The following is a 25,998-nucleotide window of genomic DNA, read 5'->3' as shown; positions in this document are numbered from 1 at the left end:
CTTACTCCAAGCTGTATAGGCTCGAAAGCCTACTACCAATTAAGCATATTAGGTGATGTGCATCTCTGTAATGAGAAGGGGTGTGGTCTAATGACATCAACACCCTATATCAGGTGTGCATATTATTAGGCAACTTCCTTTCCTTTGGCAAAATGGGTCAAAAGAAGGACTTGACAGGCTCAGAAAAGTCAAAAATAGTGAGATAGCTTGCAGAGGGATGCAGCACTCTTAAAATTGCAAAGCTTCTGAAGCGTGATCATCGAACAATCAAGCGTTTCATTCAAAATAGTCAACAGGGTCGCAAGAAGCGTGTGGAAAAACCAAGGCGCAAAATAACTGCCCATGAACTGAGAAAAGTCAAGCGTGCAGCTGCCAAGATGCCACTTGCCACCAGTTTGGCCATATTTCAGAGCTGCAACATCACTGGAGTGCCCAAAAGCACAAGGTGTGCAATACTCAGAGACATGGCCAAGGTAAGAAAGGCTGAAAGACGACCACCACTGAACAAGACACACAAGCTGAAACGTCAAGACTGGGCCAAGAAATATCTCAAGACTGATTTTTCTAAGGTTTTATGGACTGATGAAATGAGAGTGAGTCTTGATGGGCCAGATGGATGGGCCCGTGGTTGGATTGGTAAAGGGCAGAGAGCTCCAGTCCGACTCAGACGCCAGCAAGGTGGAGGTGGAGTACTGGTTTGGGCTGGTATCATCAAAGATGAGCTTGTGGGGCCTTTTCGGGTTGAGGATGGAGTCAAGCTCAACTCCCAGTCCTACTGCCAGTTTCTGGAAGACACCTTCTTCAAGCAGTGGTACAGGAAGAAGTCTGCATCCTTCAAGAAAAACATGATTTTCATGCAGGACAATGCTCCATCACACGCGTCCAAGTACTCCACAGCGTGGCTGGCAAGAAAGGGTATAAAAGAAGAAAATCTAATGACATGGCCTCCTTGTTCACCTGATCTGAACCCCATTGAGAACCTGTGGTCCATCATCAAATGTGAGATTTACAAGGAGGGAAAACAGTACACCTCTCTGAGCAGTGTCTGGGAGGCTGTGGTTGCTGCTGCACGCAATGTTGATGGTGAACAGATCAAAACACTGACAGAATCCATGGATGGCAGGCTTTTGAGTGTCCTTGCAAAGAAAGGTGGCTATATTGGTCACCGATTTGTTTTTGTTTTGTTTTTGAATGTCAGAAATGTATATTTGTGAATGTTGAGATGTTATATTGGTTTCACTGGTAAAAATAAATAATTGAAATGGGTATATATTTGTTTTTTGTTAAGTTGCCTAATAATTATGCACAGTAATAGTCACCTGCACACACAGATATCCCCCTAAAATAGCTAAAACTAAAAACAAACTAAAAACTACTTCCAAAAATATTCAGCTTTGATATTAATGAGTTTTTTGGGTTCATTGAGAACATGGTTGTTGTTCAATAATAAAATTAATCCTCAAAAATACAACTTGCCTAATAATTCTGCACTCCCTGTGTATATATATATATATATATATATATATATATACATATATACATACATATATACATATATATACACATACATATACACATACACACACACACATATATACATATACATACACACACACATATATACATATACACTGAAAGGAAATGCACTCCTAACTTCCGACATGATCAATGTCCTGGGTGCAGCAAACCGATAGGTTAACAGGAATAATAAGCGTACTCCAAGGAAAACTTTCAATTCCAATGTCACTATTATAATTGAAAGTTTTCCTTGGAGTGCGCTTATTATTCCTGTTAGAGAGATATATATATATATATATATATATATATATATATATATATATATATATATATACACACACACACATACATACGTGTGTGTGTGTGTGTGTGTGTGTGTGTATGTATTGTTATGCACATTAAATACCACAACATAAGATGCTGTGATTGTTTTTATCTAATTATATAGGAATCTCTTGAGAAAAAACAGGATGTAATTATGGATAACAATATTAAGTATGAAAATCACATTAAGCTTTATCTATTGATGAGTCCATAAAACACAACAACATACATAACAGCTTCCCCTGGATTGGTTAACATAAAGTTCAAGGATGTAAAATTACTTTTTTTATTATTATTATGATTATTATTATGGTGAATATTATTTATTCCTGTTCTCTGCTTCCTTGAAGTTTAAAATGTTCTACAGCACTCTCATATGGACTGCATTACCTAAATCTGCATATATGGTGCACAAATTGTAATGCAAAGGTAGAAAACATATGTCACAAGCGCCAAAAGTGTGGTTTTATGATAAATAGATCATGTCAAACTAATCAAATTAAATTCTACGAGGAAGTAAGTAAATATATAGATAAAGGTGAATCAGTTGGTGTGATATACCTAGAATTTGCAAAGGTGTTTGATACAGTGCCACATGAAAGATTTAATCTCATGCAATGTAAACTTTTTTTCACTGCAGTCAAATTGTGGAACTCATTACCTGAGAAGGTAGTAAATGCCAGCACTTTAGATACATTTATGTATATGATTGTTTGTGTTAAATTGGTAACCTTTTTTAATGGGATTAATTTAAGCTAAACTGGAGCTTTTTTGGAAGTATATTAAGATTTGTATAGGTTGAACTCGATTGACTTCTGTCTTTTTTCAACCTCATCTACTATGTTACTATGTGAATGTTACGGACACTCCTCTTGGAACCAAACTACATGGTTTCACTAGCTGCAATTGTGATGCCTTAAAGGGACGTTATAAAGCTAAAAATAACATGCCATAATGTTTACATATTAACCCAACTATTCTGAGGAATGATCTGTACATTTTGCATGGCTTGTGGCACCTGTTTAAACCTAATTAATGCTATTTTTCCTATGAAAGCTAGCCTGAAAATGTTGTATATAAAAAAGTGTATTCATTTAAAAAGGATGGATAGGTATCCCTGTGCTACACGCTTCTTGTTAGCGGTATAATAGCCCACAATTACTCTGCACGGTATTACACCTCCTTAGGGAATCTCTGCTGAAAAGAAAAAGCTAGATACGGCATTTAACCCCTTGACATCCAAGCATCACATTAAACTAATAGATACGTATTTACACGCACACAGCACACGTAAACATTCAATTATATTTATTATATTTTCCATCAGTCAAGGGAAATGTATCCATTGTTGTGTATGAAAGCAACCGAGAAAATAATATAATATGTTTCAATAATATAATCAATAAACACAGTGAATTATTGGCACTTAGAGATATTGGTCAGCTTTAAACTAGAATAGCATTAAAATACTAAACCTAGGTAGAATAAGGTTTTGGGGAAAACCCCTCATTTACAAGGTCATTTACTGGCTTATCATTGGCACCAGAAACAAAAAAACATTCCTTTCAGGCTCTGCTTGCATTTTATTTCCTGCTTTATGGAGATCCTTGCCAAACTCTAAGTGCCTTCAAAATAGAAAGTATTAAGTGATTGGGCACACAAAATAAAACAATTCTTTCTTTCAACTCTGTCCCCTCAGTGCGAGGAACAAGCCAAATTCATAGAATGCTTGTTCAGTATTTTATTACACGATTGAATGTCCCATACTGTATTATTAAAGGAAAATACAACTGCAAAAAGAAAAAATGCTCTAATGTTAAAGGGACACTGAACCCAATTTTTTTCTTTCATGATTCAGATAGGACATGCAATTTTAACCAACTTTCTAATTTACTCCTATTATCAATTTTTCATCGTTCTCTAGCTTTCTTTATTTGAAAAAGGCATCTAAGCTATTTTTTTGTTTCAGAACCATGGAAAGCACTTGTTTATATGTGGGTGAATTTATCCACCAATCAGCAAGAACAACACAGTATGTTCACCAAAAATGGGCCGGCATCTTAACTTACATTCTTCCATTTCAAATAAAGATACCAAGAGAAAGAAGAAAAATTAATAGGAGTAAATTAGAAAGTTGCTTAAAATTGCATGCTCTATCTGAATCACGAAAGAAAAAATTTGGGTTCAGTGTCCCTTTAAAGCATTTTATTATTGCACCCAGGTTTTCAAATAATTGTGTATAACTCTTGCTAAAGTCCGCTCCAGAGCAGCAATGCACTACTGGGAGCTAGCTGAATCACATCTTGTCAACCAATGACGAGCAGCACATTTTTAAACCAACCAATCAGCAGCTAGCTCCCACTAGTGCATTGCTGCTCCTGAGCATTTTCAACAAAGAACACCAAATAAAAAAAAGGAGTAAATTTGAAAATAGAAGTAAAATGAAACACCTCCTAAAATTGCAAGCTCTGAATCATGAAATCCCTTTAAGGTAAGAAATGGGAAATAGCCGACATCTGTGATTAAAACATTAATGACAAAATCTGGGGCATAATAATGGTGCTGAAATGTAGAGTTAACGGGACAAGTAACTGAAAACCTAACGAGGATCTTTTGCCTCAGTGACATATTTATAACATTTGTGATGCGTTGTAGTTAAAAAGACCATCACAAAGTGATATGAAACCCAAATTGTTTTTCATTATTCAGATAGAGCATGAGATTTTAACCAACAACTTTCTCATTTACTTCTATTAGCAAATTGTATTTGTTCTCTCGTTATCTTTTGTTGAAAAGCAGGGACGTATGCTTAGGACCCGGCCCATTTGCAGAGCACTATATGGCAGCAGTTTTGCAAGAACATTATCCATTTACAAGAGCACTAGAGGGTAGCTCTCGCTCTCTTGCCATCTCTAGTTAAATAGAATACCTGGGTAGGCAGAAGTGTGTGCAGGTGTCTGGGGCACTAGAGGACAGCAGTGGCTGATCAATGTGTCTATACAGCGCTCCAAACACTTGCATGCTCCTGAGCCCTACCTAGATAGATAGATATATAAAAAGATGAAATGAGTATGAAGTAAATTTGATAACAGAAATAATTTTGAAAGTAATGATTTTTTTTAATAATGACATAAATATTCTGAATCTCATGTCCCTTTAATTAAGTTTATTTTTCAGAAGAAAATGTGGTCACACTGGATAGGCCTTTTGGTTCTCATTTCTAGCCAAAATCTATGTTTCTAAATACTAACTTTTTTTTTGTTGATAATAAACCTTTGTTATTTTGTTTTTAAAGGGACATGAAACCCAACATCTTTCTTTAATGATTGAGATAGAGCATGACATTTAAAGAACTTTGTCTTCATTCGCTTGGTAACTTTAGTTTAAATCACTGGTTTTCAAACCTGCCCTCAGGCCTCCCTAACAGGCCACATTTTGAGGATATATGAACTGGAACAGCTGATTAGTAAACATGGTTATTTTACCATACAACTTAATCCTGAAAACCTGGCCTGTTGGGGAGGCCTGAGGACAGGTTAGGAAATCAGTGATTTAAAAGCAAGGGCGCAAGCTCAGGAGCGTGCATGTATGTGGCAGCATTTTTGCAAGAATGTTATCCATTTGAAAGAGCACTAGATGGCAGCAATATTTCCTGTCATGTAGTGCTCCAGACACCTACCTAGATTTCTTCCCTATGGCATAGAGAGTCCACGATTTCATTCCAATTACTAGTGGGATATTCAAATCCTGGCCAGCAGGAGGAGGCAAAGAGCACCCCAGCAGAGCTGTTAAGTGTAACTTCCCTTACTCATAATCCCCAGTCATTCTCTTTGCCTCTGTCAATAGAGGATGTGCGAAGATGGTGTCTTTAGATATTTAATCCTTTTATGGGTACTTTTCCCTGCAAGCAAGGATTGGGGTTATGCTGTGTCCATGTCAATCTCTTTAGTAAGAGTAATGGTGGCTATTAGCAGTTAGAAAGCAGCGAGGTTGTCTTTGCTTTATTTGTAACATTATTGCTACCCCTTATAAAAAGCCAGGGTTGGTTATTCTGTTCTTTCTTTAGGTCCCTGATAGAGAGTGGAGTATCTATCACACATAAAAATCTGTTCCTGCCCTGCAGCTGGATCCACAGGTAAGTGCCTTGGCCTTCTAGGTGTTGAAGGACAGCACTTGAAAGGTTAATTCCTCTTGTGGATCAACATATGGGAAACGTTTTAACCTTTATAGAAGGGTTAACTTTTGGAGCAGTTTTTTAAAGACAGGCACTGGAATGTGAAACTTTAAGGGGTTAAAAGCTAGTAAGATTTCTTCTGACCCCTCTAAATCTGCTCTGGTCAGCCTTTCCCAAATGTCTGATAAGGAGGATACTTCAGTAGCTTCTGAAGGTGAAATCTTAGACTGTGACATGATGGGGGAAAATTCTTCAGAATCGGAAGAAGTTAATTTCAAATTTCAATCTTTAACATCTCCGGTTGCTTCTGAAGGAGGTTCTAGAGTTTATGATTCTCCTTCATCTGTGGATGTTTTTCCTGTGCCAGACAAGATGTCTGAAATTATAGTTAAGGAAAGGGATAAGCCAGGAATTTCTTTTTCCCCTTACCCTGTTTTTAAAAATGATACAAAGATTTTTTCCTGTTGCTCCGCCTTGGAGCCTTAACTTCGTTCTTAAAGTTTTGCAGCAGGCTCTGTTTGAGCCGATGTTGATATAAAATTGTTATCTTGGAAAGTTTTGTTTCTTCTTGCTATTTCTTCCGCTCGCAGAGTTTGAGGTTTCGGCTCTGCAGTGTGATTCCCCGTACCTTATTTTTCATGCAGATAAGGAAGTCCTTCGTACTAAGTTGGAGTTTCTCCCTAAGGTTGTGTCGGATCAAAACATTAATCAGGAAATTGTTGATCCTTCTTTTTGGCCTAATCCTTCTTCCCATAAGGAACGTCTTTTGCATAACATGGATGTTGTTCAAGCTCTAAAATTTTACCTTCAAGCAACCAATGATTTTCAGCAATCTTCTGCCCTTTTTTGTTGTTTTCTCTAGAAAGCGTAAAGGTCATAAGGCCACTTCTACTACCTTTTCCCTCTGGTTAAGAAGTGTTATACGTTTAGCTTATGAGACAGCTGGACAGCAGCCTCCTGAGAGAATTATGGCTCATTCCACTAGGGCTGTGTCTTCTTCCTGGGCTTTCAAAAATGAAGCATCTGTTTTTAAACTTTTTTATACTTTTGCCTTGGCTGAGGCTTCTTTTGTGAGAAAGGTTCTTCAAGCGGTGGTGCCTTCTGTTTAGGTCCGCCTAACTTGTTCTCCCACCCTTTTCATTCTGTGTCCTCTAGCTTGGGTATTGGTTCCCATTAGTAATTGGAATGAAATCGTGGACTCTCCATGCCATAGGAAAGAAAACAAAAATTATGCTTACCTGATAAATTTCTTTCTTTCCGGGCATGGAGAATCCACGACCCTGCCCTTTTTTCCAATTTTAATTCTGCAGGTTTTTTTTTAGTAAACCTCAGGTACCTCTTTACCCTTGCGTTTCTTCTTTTTTCCATTTTCCTTCGGCTGAATGACTAGGGATTATGGATAAGTAAAGTTACACTTAATAGCTCTGCTGGGGTGCTCTTTGCCTCCTCCTGCTGGCCAGGAGTTGAATATCCCACTAGTAATTGGAATGAAGTGGTGGCCTCTACATGCCCGGAAAGAAATACATTTATCAGGTAAGCATACATTTTGTTATCTCTAACAAAGAATACCATTGGAACAAAACAAATTTGATAATAGAAGTAAATTGGAATAAGTTTTAGTTTTCAGATCCCTTTAACGGTACTGCCAAAACTACATGGTAGGAATATTAAAAGATTACTTTTAGAAGAAAGTACTTACCTGATAAGGACAAGGAATATGATACTCTCGACAACGCTCTTGTATCCACGTGGTCTCCCAAACACCTCGGTATGCTTGCTCATAAAAATAACAACCAATCACCACTAACAGAGGAACAAGGTACAGAACACTAAATACTCCAATCCGGATCATGAATTTCACAAGTTTGTCCTGGTTCTCCTTCTCTAAAGGAATTTCAATCCGTACCCGGTTCAAGGAAATAATACCGGCCAGCAGTAAAGACACCCCAACTACAACATCGAGGCAGAGAGGGGCAAGCACAAAATATCTTAAGGCGTCTACATCATAAAGACCAACAAAGCAGACGCCACTAATGTTGTCCCCTTCAATTTTGTTCATGGCAAGGAGGATAATTGTTAAGGTTCCAGGGATGCCCCATGCACTAGCATGAAATAATAGTGCTTTCTTTTCAATTGCTTCACTTCCCCATTTAGGAACAGCCGCTAGAAACCAAGTGATGGTAAGAATGACCCACCAAACGCTTCCAGCCATGGTGAAGAAATACAGGACCATAAATAACATAGTGCATGCTTTGTTATGAGATCCCTGTGTCACAGTCGATGCTTTGTATTGGCCTGGGCTGGACCCATTGCATGCTACTCGATCCTCTAGTAAAAACCCAATGAAGAAAATCAATGAAACCATCATGTAGCAGACAGCGTAAAATATTATAGGTCTCTCGGGATAACGGAATCTCGTAACGTCAATTAGAAATGTCAAGAAAGTAAACAAGGTGGCTGACAGGCACACTATAGAAATTACTCCAATGAAGTAGCGGGCAAAGGACAGTTCTTCCCTTCGAAAGTACATATGTGGGCAAGGTGGTGAGCAGTCTCTTACTCCCAGAAAGGAGTAACCTAGCTCAGGGTCGATTTTTAATTCCCTGGGACACCAGAAACCATAATCCCTTGGCACAGCTTGAGGCACATCTTCGATGGGTTCGTTAGATATACTGATATCTACCATTCGCGGATATGGCTCATCACAATCTGGAAACCTTAAAAAAAAAAAAAAAATTAAATTAGTAAAAATCAACCAAAATATAATTTCGTGGTTGGTGCAAAGAAATCCTGAAAGAAAAAACATAATTTATGCTTACCTGATAAATTCCTTTCTCCTGTAGTGTAGTCAGTCCACGGGTCATCCATTACTTATGGGATATTAACTCCTCCCTAACAGGAAGTGCAAGAGGATCACCCAAGCAGAGCTGCTATATAGCTCCTCCCCTCTACGTCACACCCAGTCATTCGACCGAAAACCAAACGAGAAAGGAGAAACTATAGGGTGCAGTGGTGACTGGAGTATAATTTAAAATTTAGACCTGCCATAAAAAACAGGGCGGGCCGTGGACTGACTACACTACAGGAGAAAGGAATTTATCAGGTAAGCATAAATTATGTTTTCTCCTGTTAAGTGTAGTCAGTCCACGGGTCATCCATTACTTATGGGATACCAATACCAAAGCTAAAGTACACGGATGACGGGAGGGACAGGCAGGATCTTTATACGGAAGGAACCACTGCCTGAAGAACCTTTCTCCCAAAAACAGCCTCCGAAGAAGCAAAAGTGTCAAATTTGTAAAATTTGGAAAAAGTATGAAGAGAAGACCAAGTTGCAGTCTTGCAAATCTGTTCAACAGAGGCCTCATTCTTAAAGGCCCACGTGGAAGCCACAGCTCTCGTAGAATGAGCTGTAATTCTTTCAGGAGGTTGCTGTCCAGCAGTCTCATAGGCTAAACGTATTATGCTACGAAGCCAAAAAGAGAGAGAGGTAGCAGATGCTTTTTGACCTCTCCTCTGTCCAGAATAAACGACAAACAGGGAAGAAGTTTGGCGAAAATCTTTAGTTGCCTGTAAATAAAATTTCAGGGCACGGACTACGTCTAGATTGTGCAGAAGTCGTTCCTTCTTTGAAGAAGGGTTAGGGCACAATGATGGAACAACAATCTCTTGATTGATATTCTTGTTAGTGACTACCTTAGGTAAGAACCCAGGTTTAGTACGCAGAACTACCTTATCTGAATGAAAAATCAGATAAGGAGAATCACAATGTAAGGCTGATAACTCAGAGACTCTACGAGCCGAGGAAATAGCCATTAAAAACAGAACTTTCCAAGATAACAGCTTGATATCAATGGAATGAAGGGGTTCAAACGGAACACCCTGTAAAACGTTAAGAACTAAGTTTAAGCTCCACGGTGGAGCTACAGTCTTAAACACAGGCTTAATCCTAGCCAAAGCTTGACAAAAAGCCTGAACGTCTGGAACTTCTGACAGACGTTTGTGTAAAAGGATGGACAGAGCTGAGATCTGTCCCTTTAAAGAACTTGCAGATAAACCCTTTTCTAAACCTTCTTGTAGAAAAGACAATATCCTAGGAATCCTAACCTTACTCCATGAGTAACTCTTGGATTCGCACCAGTGTAAGTATTTACGCCATATCTTATGGTAAATTTTCCTGGTAACAGGTTTCCTAGCCTGTATTAAGGTATCAATTACTGACTCCGAAAATCCACGCTTTGATAAAATCAAGCGTTCAATTTCCATGCAGTCAGCTTCAGAGAAATTAGATTTTGATGTTTGAAAGGACCCTGAATTAGAAGGTCCTGTCTCAGAGGCAGAGACCAAGGTGGACAGGATGACATGTCCACTAGATCTGCATACCAGGTCCTGCGTGGCCACGCAGGCGCTATTAGAATCACCGATGCTTTCTCCTGTTTGATCCTGGCAATCAAACGAGGAAGCATCGGGAAGGGTGGAAACACATAAGCCATCCTGAAGGTCCAAGGTGCTGTCAAAGCATCTATCAGGACCGCTCCCGGGTCCCTGGACCTGGACCCGTAACAAGGAAGCTTGGCGTTCTGGCGAGACGCCATGAGATCCATATCTGGTTTGCCCCAAAGTCGAAGTATTTGGGCAAAGACCTCCGGATGAAGTTCCCACTCCCCCGGATGAAAAGTCTGGCGACTTAGGAATTCCGCCTCCCAGTTCTCCACACGCCTGGGATGTGGATCGCTGACAGGTGGCAAGAGTGAGACTCTGCCCAGCGAATTATCTTTGATACTTCCATCATCGCTAGGGAACTCCTTGTCCCTCCCTGATGGTTGATGTAAGCCACAGTCGTGATGTTGTCCGACTGAAACCTGATGAACCTCAGAGTTGCTAACTGAGGCCAAGCCAGAAGGGCATTGAGAACTGCTCTCAATTCCAGAATGTTTATTGGAAGGAGACACTCCTCCTGAGTCCATGATCCCTGAGCCTTCAGGGAATTCCAGACAGCGCCCCAACCTAGTAGGCTGGCGTCTGTTGTTACAATTGTCCAATCTGGCCTGCTGAAGGGCATCCCCCTGGACAGATGTGGCCGAGAAAGCCACCATAGAAGAGAATCTCTGGTCTCTTGATCCAGATTCAGCATAGGGGACAAATCTGAGTAATCCCCATTCCACTGACTTAGCATGCACAATTGCAGCGGTCTGAGATGTAGGCGTGCAAAAGGTACTATGTCCATTGCCGCTACCATTAAGCCGATTACCTCCATGCATTGAGCCACTGACGGGTGTTGAATGGAATGAAGGACACGGCAAGCATTTAGAAGTTTTGTTAACCTGTCCTCTGTCAGGTAAATTTTCATTTCTACAGAATCTATAAGAGTCCCCAAGAAGGGAACTCTTGTGAGTGGTAAGAGAGAACTCTTCTCTTCGTTCACTTTCCACCCATGCGACCTTAGAAATGCCAGTACTAACTCTGTATGAGACTTGGCAGTTTGGAAGCTTGACGCTTGTATCAGAATGTCGTCTAGGTACGGAGCTACCGATATTCCTCGCGGTCTTAGTATCGCCAGAAGAGAGCCCAGAACCTTTGTAAAGATTCTTGGAGCCGTAGCCAACCCGGAGGGAAGAGCTACAAACTGGTAATGCCTGTCTAGGAAGGCAAACCTTAGATACCGGTAATGTTCCTTGTGAATCGGTATGTGAAGGTAGGCATCCTTTAAATCCACTGTGGTCATGAACTGACCTCTTTGGATCATGGGCAAGATTGTCCGAATAGTTTCCATTTTGAACGATGGAACTCTTAGGAATTTGTTTAGGATCTTTAAATCCAATATTGGTCTGAAGGTTCCCTCTTTTTTGGGAACCACAAACAGATTTGAGTAAAACCCTTGTCCGTGTTCCGACCGCGGAACTGGGTGGATCACTCCCATTAGTAAAAGGTCTTGTACACAGCGTAGAAACGCCTCTTTCTTTATCTGGTTTGTTGACAACCTTGAAAGATGAAATCTCCCTTGTGGAGGAGAAGCTTTGAAGTCCAGAAGATATCCCTGAGATATGATCTCCAACGCCCAGGGATCCTGGACATCTCTTGCCCAAGCCTGGGCAAAGAGAGAGAGTCTGCCCCCCACTAGATCCGTTTCCGGATCGGGGGCCCTCACTTCATGCTGTCTTAGGGGCAGCAGCAGGTTTTCTGGCCTGCTTGCCCTTGTTCCAGGTCTGGTTAGGTTTCCAGCCTTGTCTGCAGCGAGCAACAGCTCCTTCCTGTTTTGGAGCAGAGGAAGTTGATGCTGCTCCTGCCTTGAAGTTACGAAAGGCACGAAAATTAGACTGTCTAGCCCTTGGTTTGGCTCTGTCTTGAGGCAGGGCATGGCCTTTACCTCCCGTAATATCAGCGATAATTTCTTTCAAACCGGGCCCGAATAATGTCTGCCCCTTGAAAGGTATGTTAAGCAATTTAGATTTAGAAGTTACATCAGCTGACCAGGATTTTAGCCACAGCGCTCTGCGCGCCTGAATGGCGAATCCGGAATTCTTAGCCGTAAGTTTAGTTAAATGTACTACGGCATCAGAAATAAATGAATTAGCTAGCTTAAGGGTTTTAAGCTTGTGTGTAATCTCATCTAATGGAGCTGAGTCAAGGGTCTCTTCCAGAGACTCAAACCAAAATGCTGCCGCAGCCGTGACGGGCGCAATGCATGCAAGGGGTTGCAATATAAAACCTTGTTGAACAAACATTTTTCTTAAGGTAACCCTCTAACTTTTTATCCATTGGATCTGAAAAGGCACAGCTATCCTCCACCGGGATAGTGGTACGCTTAACTAAAGTAGAAACTGCTCCCTCCACCTTAGGGACCGTTTGCCATAAGTCCCGTGTGGTGGCGTCTATTGGAAACATTTTTCTGAATATAGGAGGGGGTGAGAAAGGCACACCGGGTCTATCCAACTCCTTAGTAACAATTTCAGTAAGTCTCTTAGGTATAGGAAAAACGTCAGTACTCGTCGGTACCGCAAAATATTTATCCAACCTACACATTTTCTCTGGGATTGCAACTGTGTTACAATCATTCAGAGCCGCTAACACCTCCCCTAGTAATACACGGAGGTTTTCCAGCTTAAACTTAAAATTTGAAATGTCTGAATCCAGTTTATTTGGATCAGATCAGTCACCCGCAGAATGAAGCTCTCCGTCCTCGTGTTCTGCAAATTGTGACGCAGTATCAGACATGGCCCTAGCATTATCAGCGCACTCTGTTCTCACCCCAGAGTGATCTCGTTTACCCCTAAATTCTGGCAATTTAGACAAAACTTCAGTCATAACATTAGCCATGTCTTGTAAAGTGATTTGTAATGGCCGCCCTGATGTACTTGGCGTTACAATATCACGCACCTCCTGAGCGGGAGATGCAGGTACTGACACGTGAGGCAAGTTAGTCGGCATAACTTCCCCCTCGTTGTCTGGTGAATGTTGCTTAACATGTACAGATTGGCTTTTATTTAAAGTAGCATCAATGCAATTAGTACATAAATTTCTATTGGGCTCCACCTTGGCTTTTGAACATATTGCACAAAGAGATTCCTCTGTGTCAGACATGTTTAAACAAACTAGCAATTAGACTAGCAAGCTTGGAAATACTTTTCAACTGAATTTACAAGCAATATGCAAAACGTTACTGTGCCTTTAAGAAGTACACAAAAAAACTGTGACTTTGATATAACAAAGAACCGGTTTAGTTATAGCAATCAATTTTTCATATGAAATGCATTAATTTAGCAAAGGATAGCACCCATCAGCAAATGGATTATTAAACCCTTAATACCAAAAACGATTGACAAATAAATACGTTTTTTATCACAGTCAAAGCACAGTCTCAAAGGTCTGCTGTGAGTGATTACCTCCCTCAAACTAGTTTTGGAGACCCCTGAGCTCTGTAGAGACGTCCTGGATCATGCAGGGAGAATAAGGAAGAACTGTGACTGAATTTTTAATGCATAGTAAAAGCGCCAAAAATAGGCCCCTCCCACTCTTAATACAGCAGTGGGGAAGCTCAGTAACTGATTTTATGCAAAATAAACGACAGCCAAGTGGAAAATAATGCCCATAAATTTTCACCAAGTACCTCAGAGAAAAAAAACGATTAACCTGACAGTAAACGTTTTAAATATATGAATAAGAATAAAAGCCTGTTGCTAGTCGCTATCACTGCAGAGAGGCTAGAGTTATATGTAAACAGTATTTTCTTAGTGAAGTGCCATTCCCCAGAAATACTTTGGTGCCAACATACATACATAACAGCCTGATACCAGTTACTACTACTGCATTTAAGGCTGTACTTACATTACATCGGTATTAGCAGTATTTTCTCAGTCAATTCCATTCCTTATAAAATAATATACTGCAACATACCTCTTTGCAGGTGAATCCTGCCCGCTGTCCCCTGTTCTGAAGTTACCTCGCTCCTCAGAATGGCCGAGAACAGCAAATGGATCTTAGTTACGTCCGCTAAGATCATACACAAACTCAGGTAGATTCTTCTTCTAATACTGCCTGAGAAGAAACAACACACTCCGGTGCTGTTTAAAATAACAAACTTTTGATTGAAGTAATAAAAAACTAAATTTAATAACCACACTCCTCTCACACATCCTATCTATTAGTTAGGTGCAAAAGAATGACTGGGTGTGACGTAGAGGGGAGGAGCTATATAGCAGCTCTGCTTGGGTGATCCTCTTGCACTTCCTGTTAGGGAGGAGTTAAAATCCCATAAGTAATGGATGACCCGTGGACTGACTACACTTAACAGGAGAAATAAAATGCACATCATACATTAATAACATTACAATGGCTACTGTTGTACAATTGTATTAAATAAACAAGACCTTCTGCTTTCTGTGACCTTGAGTGACCCATGTAAGCAAACACATGCTCATGCAATTCAGTTACTTCCATATATGTTATTTTTTTTTTATACATATGAATTATATATTCAGCACTGCACTGAAAAGTATCTGCTTACAAAATAAAAGTTTTAAAAGCAATTTTGTCTGCAAAATGTTGCACTGTTATGCAGTGAAGGGATATGCCCCTTGAAATAATTGCATCACTACAGCCTCTCCGGTAGAGGTGGGAGAACTACAGAATTTCTGTTTTAATTTAAAGGAAAAACAGACAAAATAAATGATGAAAGTGAAAATATATATATATATATATATATATATATATATATATATATATATATATATATATATATATATATATATATATATATATATATATATATACACACACACACACATATATATACACACACAGTATATATCACATACATACATATACACATACACTATATAAGTGTGTGTGTGATTAATATTTATTTTATTGCTTCAATGAACAAACATTTCATTTTCATTATTGTAATACTAAATATTGGAAATAAAATAAATAAATAAAAGGAGATATAAAAGGTAAAGCTACTTAAAAAAGGGATATAAAAAAAAAACAAAAAAAAAAAACTTTAAAACTTCCATTTTATCATTCCCCAGTTAATGTGCCTAAATAAGTTCTGTTTTTGGTCATATGTAGTTTTGCCACCATTTGCCGCCTAAAACTAGCCTTTTTCCAAACCAACAGTGGACCTAATTTGCATAGACCAAACACAGTGGGCAGTACTATACAGCGCATGCACAATTAAACAGTATTATATAGCGCATGCACAATTAAACAGTACTATACAGCGCATACACAATGGTTTGCAGACCCAACTACCTACCCTTGCAAGATAAAAGGCAATTACTCAAGACGCCCTTTTTACGCAGGCATGAAGTATTAACTATATAATCACAGAAAAAACACATAGCAAGATAATGCGCATGCATTTTACTTTAAATTGAAATGCGCATGTGATCGGGAACAAGCAAAACTCATTAAATATGCAAATATTTCCAGCTCCGCAATCGGCCAAACTGAAATAATGAAGCCACAAGCAATTTTTGGGCTGGAGTACATGACGACATCAATGTGGAAAATAAAAATATAAGTTTTTATTATTACAGCAGCAGCTTCGTTTCCAAGATGCAGTGTGTTATTTTACATAGTATAATTTACACTTTTGAATGACGTATTTATTAGGTGGTCATTTTTGTAATCCTTTAAATAAAGGTTCGAGAGTTAGATGGTGGTGATGAAATGTCTTATGGTTCTATTTACTATATTAGTTAGTTTACCGCTATTGAGCTATTTATTATAAGAGACAGATTTAAACATCTGAGCAATCAAAGTTTTGCGTTCCAACTCCACAGCTCTGGTATTGGCTAGTGTACTCCAGTGTCATCAAAATAAGGCTTTTGGCCATTGAAAAACAATTGCAGCAAACAAGGTTTAAATGCATTTAGAAAATTGTTACACTTGGCGGATAAATTAATTTATTGCAAAACAATGCGTTTTATGTCCCTTAAACTTGAATATCCCCACAAATAAAATGACTGATTCTCTCACCGGCTGCACTCCATCTCTTCAGGCCAAGACACTCCAAACATCTCCATGAGTTTTGCACACTCGTTGTGCGCTCGCTGACATAACCGGCGGCAGGGTAGGGTAACCCTACCGTACTCCATGCAGACCGGAGCATACAGGGCACACAGAAAGGGACGGAAATCTTTGGAACATTCCAAATTCACCATGGGATGGAAAGGCTGTGATACAAAAGGGGAACAATGTAAGTTTAATTGATTTACTTTACAAGCAGCTAAATACTATTTTACAACATAATAACATTGCAGAAAAACCATTAGAATGAGTCATCTGCGAGCTGGCAACGAAGCACGAGACTGTATTAACAACTGATGAAACAAGATGCCTTTGGACACAAATAGCAGCACTTAAGCACATAAATTAATATTTTATAAGTTAGAGCAAGATGTGTTTACATAATCATGATTGTAAAGTAGAGGCATTCAGATGTCTCATATATACTGTATACTTGTGATCAAATACAATATTTAATTTAGCTTGATTACCCAAGCAAACGTAACATAAAGCATTTTCATTTACTATATTTATGTCCCTTTAAAGGGACATTCTAGTCAAAATTAAACTTTCATGATTCAGATAGAGCATGACATTTTAAGCAACTTTCTAATTTACTGCTTTAAACAAATTTTCTTTGTTCTCTTGGTACCCATTTGAAAAAGCAAGAATGTAAGCTTAGAAGCCGGTCCATTTTTGGTTCAGATCCTGGGCAGCGCTTGCCGATTGGTGGCTACAGCAAGCGCCACCCAAGTACTGAACCAAAAATGGGCCAGCTCCTAAGCTTAAATTCTTGCTTTTTCAAATAAAGATACAAAAGAACGAAGAAAAATTAATAGGAGTAAATTAGAAAATTGCTTAAAATTGTATGCTCCATCTGAATCATGAAAGGTTAATTTTGACTAGACTATTCCTTTAAGTTCTCTGGTGCAACAGCAAATGAAATAGTGCAAGGTTTTAAATACAGATGCAGCAGGGTATTCCCCATCTGGCCCTCCAAGGTTTTTTGTGGCCCCGGGCCCCAGCATTACTGAGCAGAAAACCAACATAAATAATAAGTGAAAAATAGCATTTCTACACTTCTCATTAGATAAAGTCACATTGTACACTAGAGGATTCAGTATCTGTCCATATTCTTTATAGTAGTGTCTATTATATGCAGTAATATGAAAACTGGTGTGCATTGTCCCTTTAAGCATGTGTATTTGTACTAATGTTTGCACATTTGAGTAGTATATAGGTAAATTAAATTCATTAACAGTAATTGAAAGGACCAATTGCGCAATAAGTGCATAGTAAAAAGACAATGCGGTACAACCTACTCTAAATTTCAAATGAGCAGTAGAATTTTTCTAACAAATTTCAGTGTCACACCATTACCCCACCCCCATGTATCATGTGACATCCATCACAGAATCATTTTCTTAAACACTCAACTTTTGAACATGCTCAATAGGAGCTGGTGCCTCAAAACGTACACTTAAAAAAAAGCTAAGCGGCGGACATGGCGGGTCGCACTTCTTGAAGCTCCCAGACCTTGCTTTCTCAATAAATGAAATATCCTAGCTGAATTCTACTAACCCATCTTCTACCTTCTATAAACAATTCTAGTGTCATTTGCTGTGTTGACTACACGCAAGTTTTCAACACCTCCCCCCCCCGTACCCCAGCGTGAGCGGCTCTTGATCTGCTGCCAATATCGCTATCTACCAACCAGGCAACTTTCTACAGAGGAATTCTATATGCAACTGCCAAGCCCTATTGCAGGACCTGGATTGCACGCTAGACAATAATTTCGAGGCCCTTACCAGGACGATAAGGATGGCAGGACACGAGGAGGCTATTTTATTGCCTGCTCACTCAGATTTGGAGACCTCCCTACCGTATTAGCTCCAAGGGCCCTTGACAGAGAGCCTGCATGTGTATGAAAGTGATGAGCTTATCCAAAGGTCTCATCTCTCCTTTGTCGATGCAGCCAAATGGGAGCGTGCCGTAGCAGAGGCGGCCCTGATAAACCCTAGTGACTCACCCCTCTATTGGCACGGAACTTTCAGTCCGGGCAGCTTTGCACTCCTGATCCAGCTTCCAGTTCATTAACCCCTTAATGACCGAGGACGTGCAGGGTACGTCCTCAAAAAAAAAAAAAAAAAAAGGCAGTTAACGCCTGAGGACGTACCCTGCACGGCCTCGGTGTGGAAAGCAGCTGGAAGCGATCCTGCTCGCTTCCAGCTGCTTTCCGGTTATTGCAGTGATGCCTCGATATGGAGGCATCCTGCAATAACCTTACATGGCCATCCGATGCAGAGAGAGCCACTCTGTGACCCTCTCTGCACCGGACATCGATGGCCGGTATCGTTTGTGGGTGGGAGCCGACTTGGGAGGCGGGTGGGCGGCCATCGTTGTTCCGTGTGACGTCAAGGGGGGGCGAGATCGGGGGAGTGGGGGGAAGCTACAGCTGCAAAAACATAATTTATGCTTACCTGATAAATTTATTTCTCTTGTAGTGTGTTCAGTCCACGGGTCATCCATTACTTATGGGATATATTCTCCTTCCCAACAGGAAGTTGCAAGAGGATCACCCAAGCAGAGCTGCTATATAGCTCCTCCCCTCACATGTCATATCCAGTCATTCGACCGAAACAAGACGAGAAAGGAGAAACTATAAGGTGCAGTGGTGACTGGAGTTATAATTTTAAAATTTAGAACCTGCCTTAAAAAAAGACAGGGCGGGCCGTGGACTGAACACACTACAAGAGAAATAAATTTATCAGGTAAGCATAAATTATGTTTTCTCTTGTTAAGTGTGTTCAGTCCACGGGTCATCCATTACTTATGGGATACCAATACCAAAGCTAAGTACACGGATGATGGGAGGGACAAGGCAGGAACATTAAACAGAAGGAACCACTGCCTGTAGAACCTTTCTCCCAAAACCAGCCTCCGAAGAAGCGAAAGTGTCAAATTTGTAAAATTTGGAAAAAGTATGAAGTGAAGACCAAGTTGCAGCCTTGCAAATCTGTTCAACAGAGGCCTCATTCTTAAAGGCCCAGGTGGAAGCCACAGCTCTAGTGGAATGAGCTGTAATTCTTTCAGGAGGCTGCTGTCCAGCAGTCTCATAGGCTAAACGTATTATGCTACGAAGCCAAAAAGAGAGAGAGGTAGCCGAAGCCTTTTGACCTCTCCTCTGTCCAGAGTAAACGACAAACAGAGAAGAAGTTTGTCTAAAATCTTTAGTTGCCTGTAAGTAGAACTTCAGAGCACGGACCACGTCTAGATTATGCAAAAGACGTTCCTTCTTTGAAGAAGGATTAGGACATAATGATGGAACAACAATCTCTTGATTGATATTCCTGTTAGAAACAACCTTAGGTAAAAACACAGGTTTAGTACGCAGGACTACCTTATCTGAATGAAAGATCAGATAAGGAGAATCACAATGTAAGGCAGATAACTCAGATACTCTTCGAGCCGAGGAAATAGCCATCAAAAACAAAACTTTCCAAGATAAAAGCTTAATATCAATGGAATGAAGGGGTTCAAACGGAACACCCTGAAGAACTTTAAGAACCAAGTTTAAGCTCCACGGAGGAGCAACAGCTTTAAACACAGGCTTAATTCTAGCCAAAGCCTGACAAAAGGCCTGGACGTCTGGATGCTCCGCCAGACGTTTGTGTAAAAGAATAGACAGAGCAGAAATCTTGTCCCTTTAGCAAACTAGCGGATAAACCCTTTCTAAACCCTCTTGTAGAAAAGCTAATATCCTAGGAATCCTAACCTTACTCCATGAGTAACTCTTGGATTCGCACCAATATAAATATTTACGCCATATCTTATGGTAAATTTTTCTTGTCACAGGTTTCCGAGCCTGTATTAATGTATCAATAACCGAATCCGAAAACCCACGCTTTGATAGAATCAAGCGTTCAATTTCCAGGCAGTCAGCCTCAGAGAAATTAGGTTTGGATGGTTGAAAGGACCCTGAATTAGAAGGTCCTGCCTCAGAGGAAGAGACCATGGTGGACAGGACGACATGTCCACTAGGTCTGCATACCAGGTCCTGCGTGGCCACGCAGGCGCTATCAGAATTACCGATGCCCTCTCCTGTTTGATCCTGGCAATCAGCCGAGGTAGCAACGGAAATGGTGGAAACACATAAGCTATGTTGAAAACCCAAGGGGCTGCTAATACATCTACCAGCACCGCTCCCGGGTCCCTGGACCTGGATCCGTAACAAGGAAGCTTTGCGTTCTGGCGAGATGCCATGAGATCCAGATCCGGTTTGCCCCAACGACGAATCAGTTGAGCAAATACCTCCGGGTGAAGTTCCCACTCTCCCGGATGAAAAGTCTGGCGACTTAGGAAATCCGCCTCCCAGTTCTCTACGCCTGGGATGTGAATCGCTGACAGGTGGCAGGAGTGAGACTCTGCCCAGCGAATTATCTTCGAGACTTCCAACATCGCTAGGGAACTCCTGGTTCCCCCTTGATGATTGATGTAAGCCACAGTCGTGATATTGTCCGACTGAAATCTGATGAACCTCAGCTTTGCTAACTGAGGCCAAGCCAGAAGAGCATTGAATATTGCTCTTAATTCTAGAATGTTTATTGGGAGGAGTTTCTTCTCCTGAGTCCACGATCCCTGAGCCTTCAGGGAATTCCAGACTGCTCCCCAGCCTAGAAGGCTGGCATCCGTTGTTACAATCGTCCAATCTGGCCTGCGAAAGGTCATTCCTTTGGACAGATGAACCGGTGACAACCACCAGAGAAGCGAATCTCTGGTCTCCTGGTCCAGATTTAGCAAAGGGGACAGATCTGAGTAATCCCCGTTCCATTGATTGAGCATGCATAGTTGCAGCGGTCTGAGATGCAGGCGCGCAAATGGCACTATGTCCATTGCCGCTACCATTAAGCCGATTACCTCCATGCACTGAGCTACCGATGGGCTTGGAATGGAATGAAGGACACGGCAAGCATTGAGAATCTTTGATAACCTGGACTCCGTCAGGTAAATCTTCATCTCTACAGAATCTATAAGAGTCCCTAGAAAAGGAACCCGTGTGAGTGGTAACAGAGAACTCTTTTCCACGTTCACTTTCCACCCATGCGACCTCAGAAATGCTAGAACTATCTCTGTATGAGACTTTGCATTTTGAAAACTTGACGCTTGTATCAGAATGTCGTCTAGGTACGGAGCCACCACTATGCCTCGTGGTCTTAGTACCGCCAGAAGTGAGCCCAGAACCTTCGTAAAAATTCTCGGGGCCGTGGCTAACCCGAAGGGAAGAGCCACAAACTGGTAATGCCTGTCTAGAAAGGCAAACCTCAGGTACCGATAATGATCTTTGTGAATCGGTATATGAAGGTAAGCATCCTTTAAGTCCACCGTGGTCATATATTGACCCTCTTGGATCATGGGTAGGATGGTTCGAATGGTTTCCATCTTGAACGATGGTACCCTTAGGAATTTGTTTAAGATCTTTAAGACAAAAGATTGGTCTGAAGGTTCCCTCTTTTTTGGGAACCACAAATAGATTTGAGTAAAATCCTTGTCCCTGTTCCGATCGCGGAACTGAGTGGATCACCCCCATGATTAAGAGGTCTTGTACACATTGTAGAAATGCCTCTCTCTTTACTAGGTTTGTCGATAACCTCGAAAGATGGAACCTCCCTTGTGGAGGAGAGGATTTGAAATCCAGAAGGTATCCCTGAGATATAATCTTTAACGTCCAGGGATCCTGCACATCTCTTGCCCACGCCTGGGCAAAGAGAGAAAGTCTGCCCCCCACTAAATCCGTCTCTGGATAGGGGGCCCTGACTTCATGCTGTCTTAGGGGTGGGAGTAGGCTTTCTGGCCTGCTTGCCCTTGTTCCATGACTGGTTGCCTTTCCAACCATGTCTGTAACGAGCAGTAGTTCCTTCCTGTTTTGGAGCGGAGGAAGACGATGCTGCTCCTGCCTTGAAGTTACGAAAGGCACGAAAATTAGACTGTTTAGCCTTTGGTTTGGCCCTGTCCTGAGAAAGGGCGTGGCCCTTACCTCCCGTAATGTCAGCAATAATTTCCTTCAAGCCGGGCCCGAATAAGGTCTGCCCTTTGAAAGGAATGTTAAGTAGTTTAGACTTAGAAGTTACATCCGCTGACCAGGATTTAAGCCAGAGCGCTCTGCGCGCCTGTATGGCGAATCCGGAATTTTTAGCCGTAAGTTTGGTTAGATGTACTACGGCATCTGAAACAAATGCATTAGCTTGCTTAAGGGTTCTAACTTTGCTCAAGGCCTCATCCAACGGCTCTGTGCGAATCGCCTCTTCCAGAGACTCAAACCAGAATGCCGCTGCAGCCGTGACAGGCGCAATGCATGCAAGAGGCTGCAATATAAAACCCTGTTGAACAAACATTTTCTTAAGATAACCCTCTAATTTTTTATCCATTGGATCTGAGAAAGCACAGCTATCCTCCACCGGGATAGTGGTACGCTTGGCTAACGTAGAAACTGCTCCCTCCACCTTAGGGACCGTCTGCCATAAGTCTTGTGTGGTGGCGTCTATAGGGAACATTTTTCTAAATATCGGGGGAGGGGAAAAAGGCACACCAGGTCTATCCCACTCCTTACTGATAATTTCTGTAAGTCTTTTTGGTATAGGAAAAACGTCAGTACACACCGGTACCGCATAGTATCTATCCAACCTACACAATTTCTCTGGAATTGCCACCGTGTCGCAATCATTCAGAGCCGCTAATACCTCCCCTAGTAACACACGGAGGTTCTCAAGCTTAAATTTAAAATTTGAAATTTCTGAATCCGGTCTCCCCGAATCAGAACCGTCACCGACAGAATGAAGCTCACCGTCCTCATGTTCTGCAAGTTGTGACGCAGTATCAGACATGGCTCTCGTGTCATCAGCGCGCTCTGTCCTTAACCCAGAGCTATCGCGTTTGCCCCTTAATTCGGGCATATTATATAATACTTCTTTCATAACATTAGCCATATCATGTAAAGTGATTTGTAAGGGCCTAGATGTACTAGGTGTCTCAATCCTACGCATCTCCCGAGCGGGAGACGCAGGTACTGACACGTGAGGAGAGTTAGGCGGCATAACTTCCCCCTCGTTGTCTGGTGATAGCTTCTCTATCGGTACAGATTGACTTTTATTCAAAGCAATATCAATACAATTGGTACACATCGTTCTATTGGGCTCCACATTGGCTTTTGAACATGATGAACAAACAGTTTCCTCTGAATCAGACATGTTTAAAACAGACTTAGCAATGAAACTAACAAGCTTCGAAATCACTTTCAATAAGTTTTACAAGCAATATAAAAAACGCTGCAGCGCTTCAAAAATACAGATATAATTAAACAATTCTTAACAAGAAGTGTACTATTAGCAAAAGGATGATTAACCCCTCGATACCCAAAACGGATAAAACAGATATCAATTAAGATTTAACGCTCTTAATCACAGTCAGCACACTGTCACAGATCTGCTGTGACTGATTACCTCCCTCACAAATTAAATTTGCAGACCCCTGAGCTCTCTAGAGACGTCCTGGATCAAGGAGGAAGAAGCAGAAAGACTGTGCAATAATTTTAACTGCGCAACAAGGCGCTAAAACAAGGGCCCTCCCACTCCAATCACAACAGTGGGAGCCCTGATATAACGGTTTCCATGCAGAAAAATATGTTAGCCATGTGGAAAAAATCATGCCCAAAGCGATTTATCACCAAAGTACCTCACAAAAAACGAATAACATGACAGTAAACGTTTTATTAAAAAACAACATTTTTCAATGTCATGCAAAGCTATCACTAAGCCTGCTACCAGTCGCTACCACTGCAGAGAAGGGTTAAATATTATTTCAGTATTAACAGTATTTTCTCAGTCAAATTCTAGTCCCTAGAATATAACTCGACTGCGCATACATTTATCAGCCTGATACCAGTTGCTACTACTGCATTTAAGGCTGTACTTACATCATATGGTAACAGCAGTATTTTCTTAGTCAATTCCATTCCCAGAAAATAAAGTACCGCACATACCTCATTTGCGGAGGACCCCGCATGCTATTCCCAGTCTGAAGTTACCCCACTCCTCAGAATGTCGAGAACAGCCAGTGGATCTTAGTTACGCCTGCTAAGATCATAGATAAAAAACGCATGCAGTTTCTTCTTCCAAATACTGCCTGAGATAGAAAAAACAGCACACTCCGGTGCCATTTAAAATAACAAACTTTTGATTGAAGAATAGTTAATAGTTAATAGTTAAGTAAAAACTCCAGCTCCTCTCGCGACATCCTTCTTTGTTGAGGGTTGCAAGAGAATGACTGGATATGACATGTGAGGGGAGGAGCTATATAGCAGCTCTGCTTGGGTGATCCTCTTGCAACTTCCTGTTGGGAAGGAGAATATATCCCATAAGTAATGGATGACCCGTGGACTGAACACACTTAACAAGAGAAAAGAGATCGTGGAGGGGTGGGGGGTTGGTTTTGTGTGGGGGGAATCTACACTACAGAAAAGTTTAAAAAAACAACAACATTTTTTCTTCTAAACTGGGTACTGGCAGACAGCTGCCAGTACCCAAGATGGCGCCCATTAAGTTAGAGTGGGAGGGTTATAGAGCTGTTTGGGGGGGGGGGGATCAGTGAGGTTGGGGGTTAAGGGGGGATCGTACACAGCAGCATATGTAAATATGCTTTAAAAACAAAACAAAAAAAAATACAAATATAGCTTTTATTTTAGTACTGGCAGACTTTCTGCCAGTACTTAAGATGTCAGGGACAATTGTGGGGTGGGGGAGGGAAGAGAGCTGTTTGGGAGGGATCAGGGGGTCTGATGTTTCAGGTGGGAGGCTGAGCTCTACACTAAATCTAATATTAACCCTGCAAGCTCCCTACAAGCTACCTAATTAACCCCTTCACTGTTAGCCATAATACTCGTGTGATGCGCAGCGGCATTTAGCGGCCTTCTAAATACAAAAAGCAACGCCAAAGCCATATATGTCTGCTATTTCTGAACAAAGGGGATCCCAGAGAAGCATTTACAACCATTTGTGCCATAATTGCACAAGCTGTTTGTAAATGATTTCAGTGAGAAACCTAAAATTGTGAATAATTTAACGTTTTTTTTTTTTATTATTTGATCGCATTTGGCGGTGAAATGGTGGCATGAAATATACCAAAATGGGCCTAGATCAATACTTGGGGTTGTCTACTACACTACACTACAGCTAAAATTACCCCAAAAAGCTCCCTAATTAACCCCTTCACTGCTGGGCATAATACACGTGTGGTGTGCAGTGGCATTTAGTAGCATTCTAATTACCAAAAAGCAACACCAAAGCCATATAAAAGTCTGCTATTTCTGAACAAAGGGGATCCCAGAGAAGAATTTACAACCATTTGTGCCATAATTGCACAAGCTATTTGTAAATAATTTCAGTGAGAAACCTAAAGTTTGTGAGAAACCTAAAGTT

The 25,998-nt window shown here is 41.0% G+C and overlaps 1 protein-coding gene across 1 annotated transcript in view; it reads right to left on the bottom strand.

Moving 5' to 3' along the window:
* Nucleotides 1-25,998, bottom strand: part of FZD3 (frizzled class receptor 3) — a 126,089-nt gene that overhangs the window by 40,973 nt on the left and 59,118 nt on the right. The window contains exons 3-4 of the mRNA XM_053709530.1: nucleotides 16,499-16,695; nucleotides 7,716-8,733 (exon numbers count right to left, since the gene is read on the bottom strand). Of these exons, the coding sequence (XP_053565505.1) occupies nucleotides 7,716-8,733; nucleotides 16,499-16,695 (1,215 nt within the window). The remainder of the gene's footprint in view (nucleotides 1-7,715; nucleotides 8,734-16,498; nucleotides 16,696-25,998) is intronic.

Source organism: Bombina bombina, chromosome 4, assembly GCF_027579735.1.
Source record: "Bombina bombina isolate aBomBom1 chromosome 4, aBomBom1.pri, whole genome shotgun sequence".
In the NCBI taxonomy this organism is placed as follows: Eukaryota; Metazoa; Chordata; class Amphibia; order Anura; family Bombinatoridae; genus Bombina; species Bombina bombina.
This window is presented reverse-complemented; position numbering and strand designations above follow the sequence as displayed.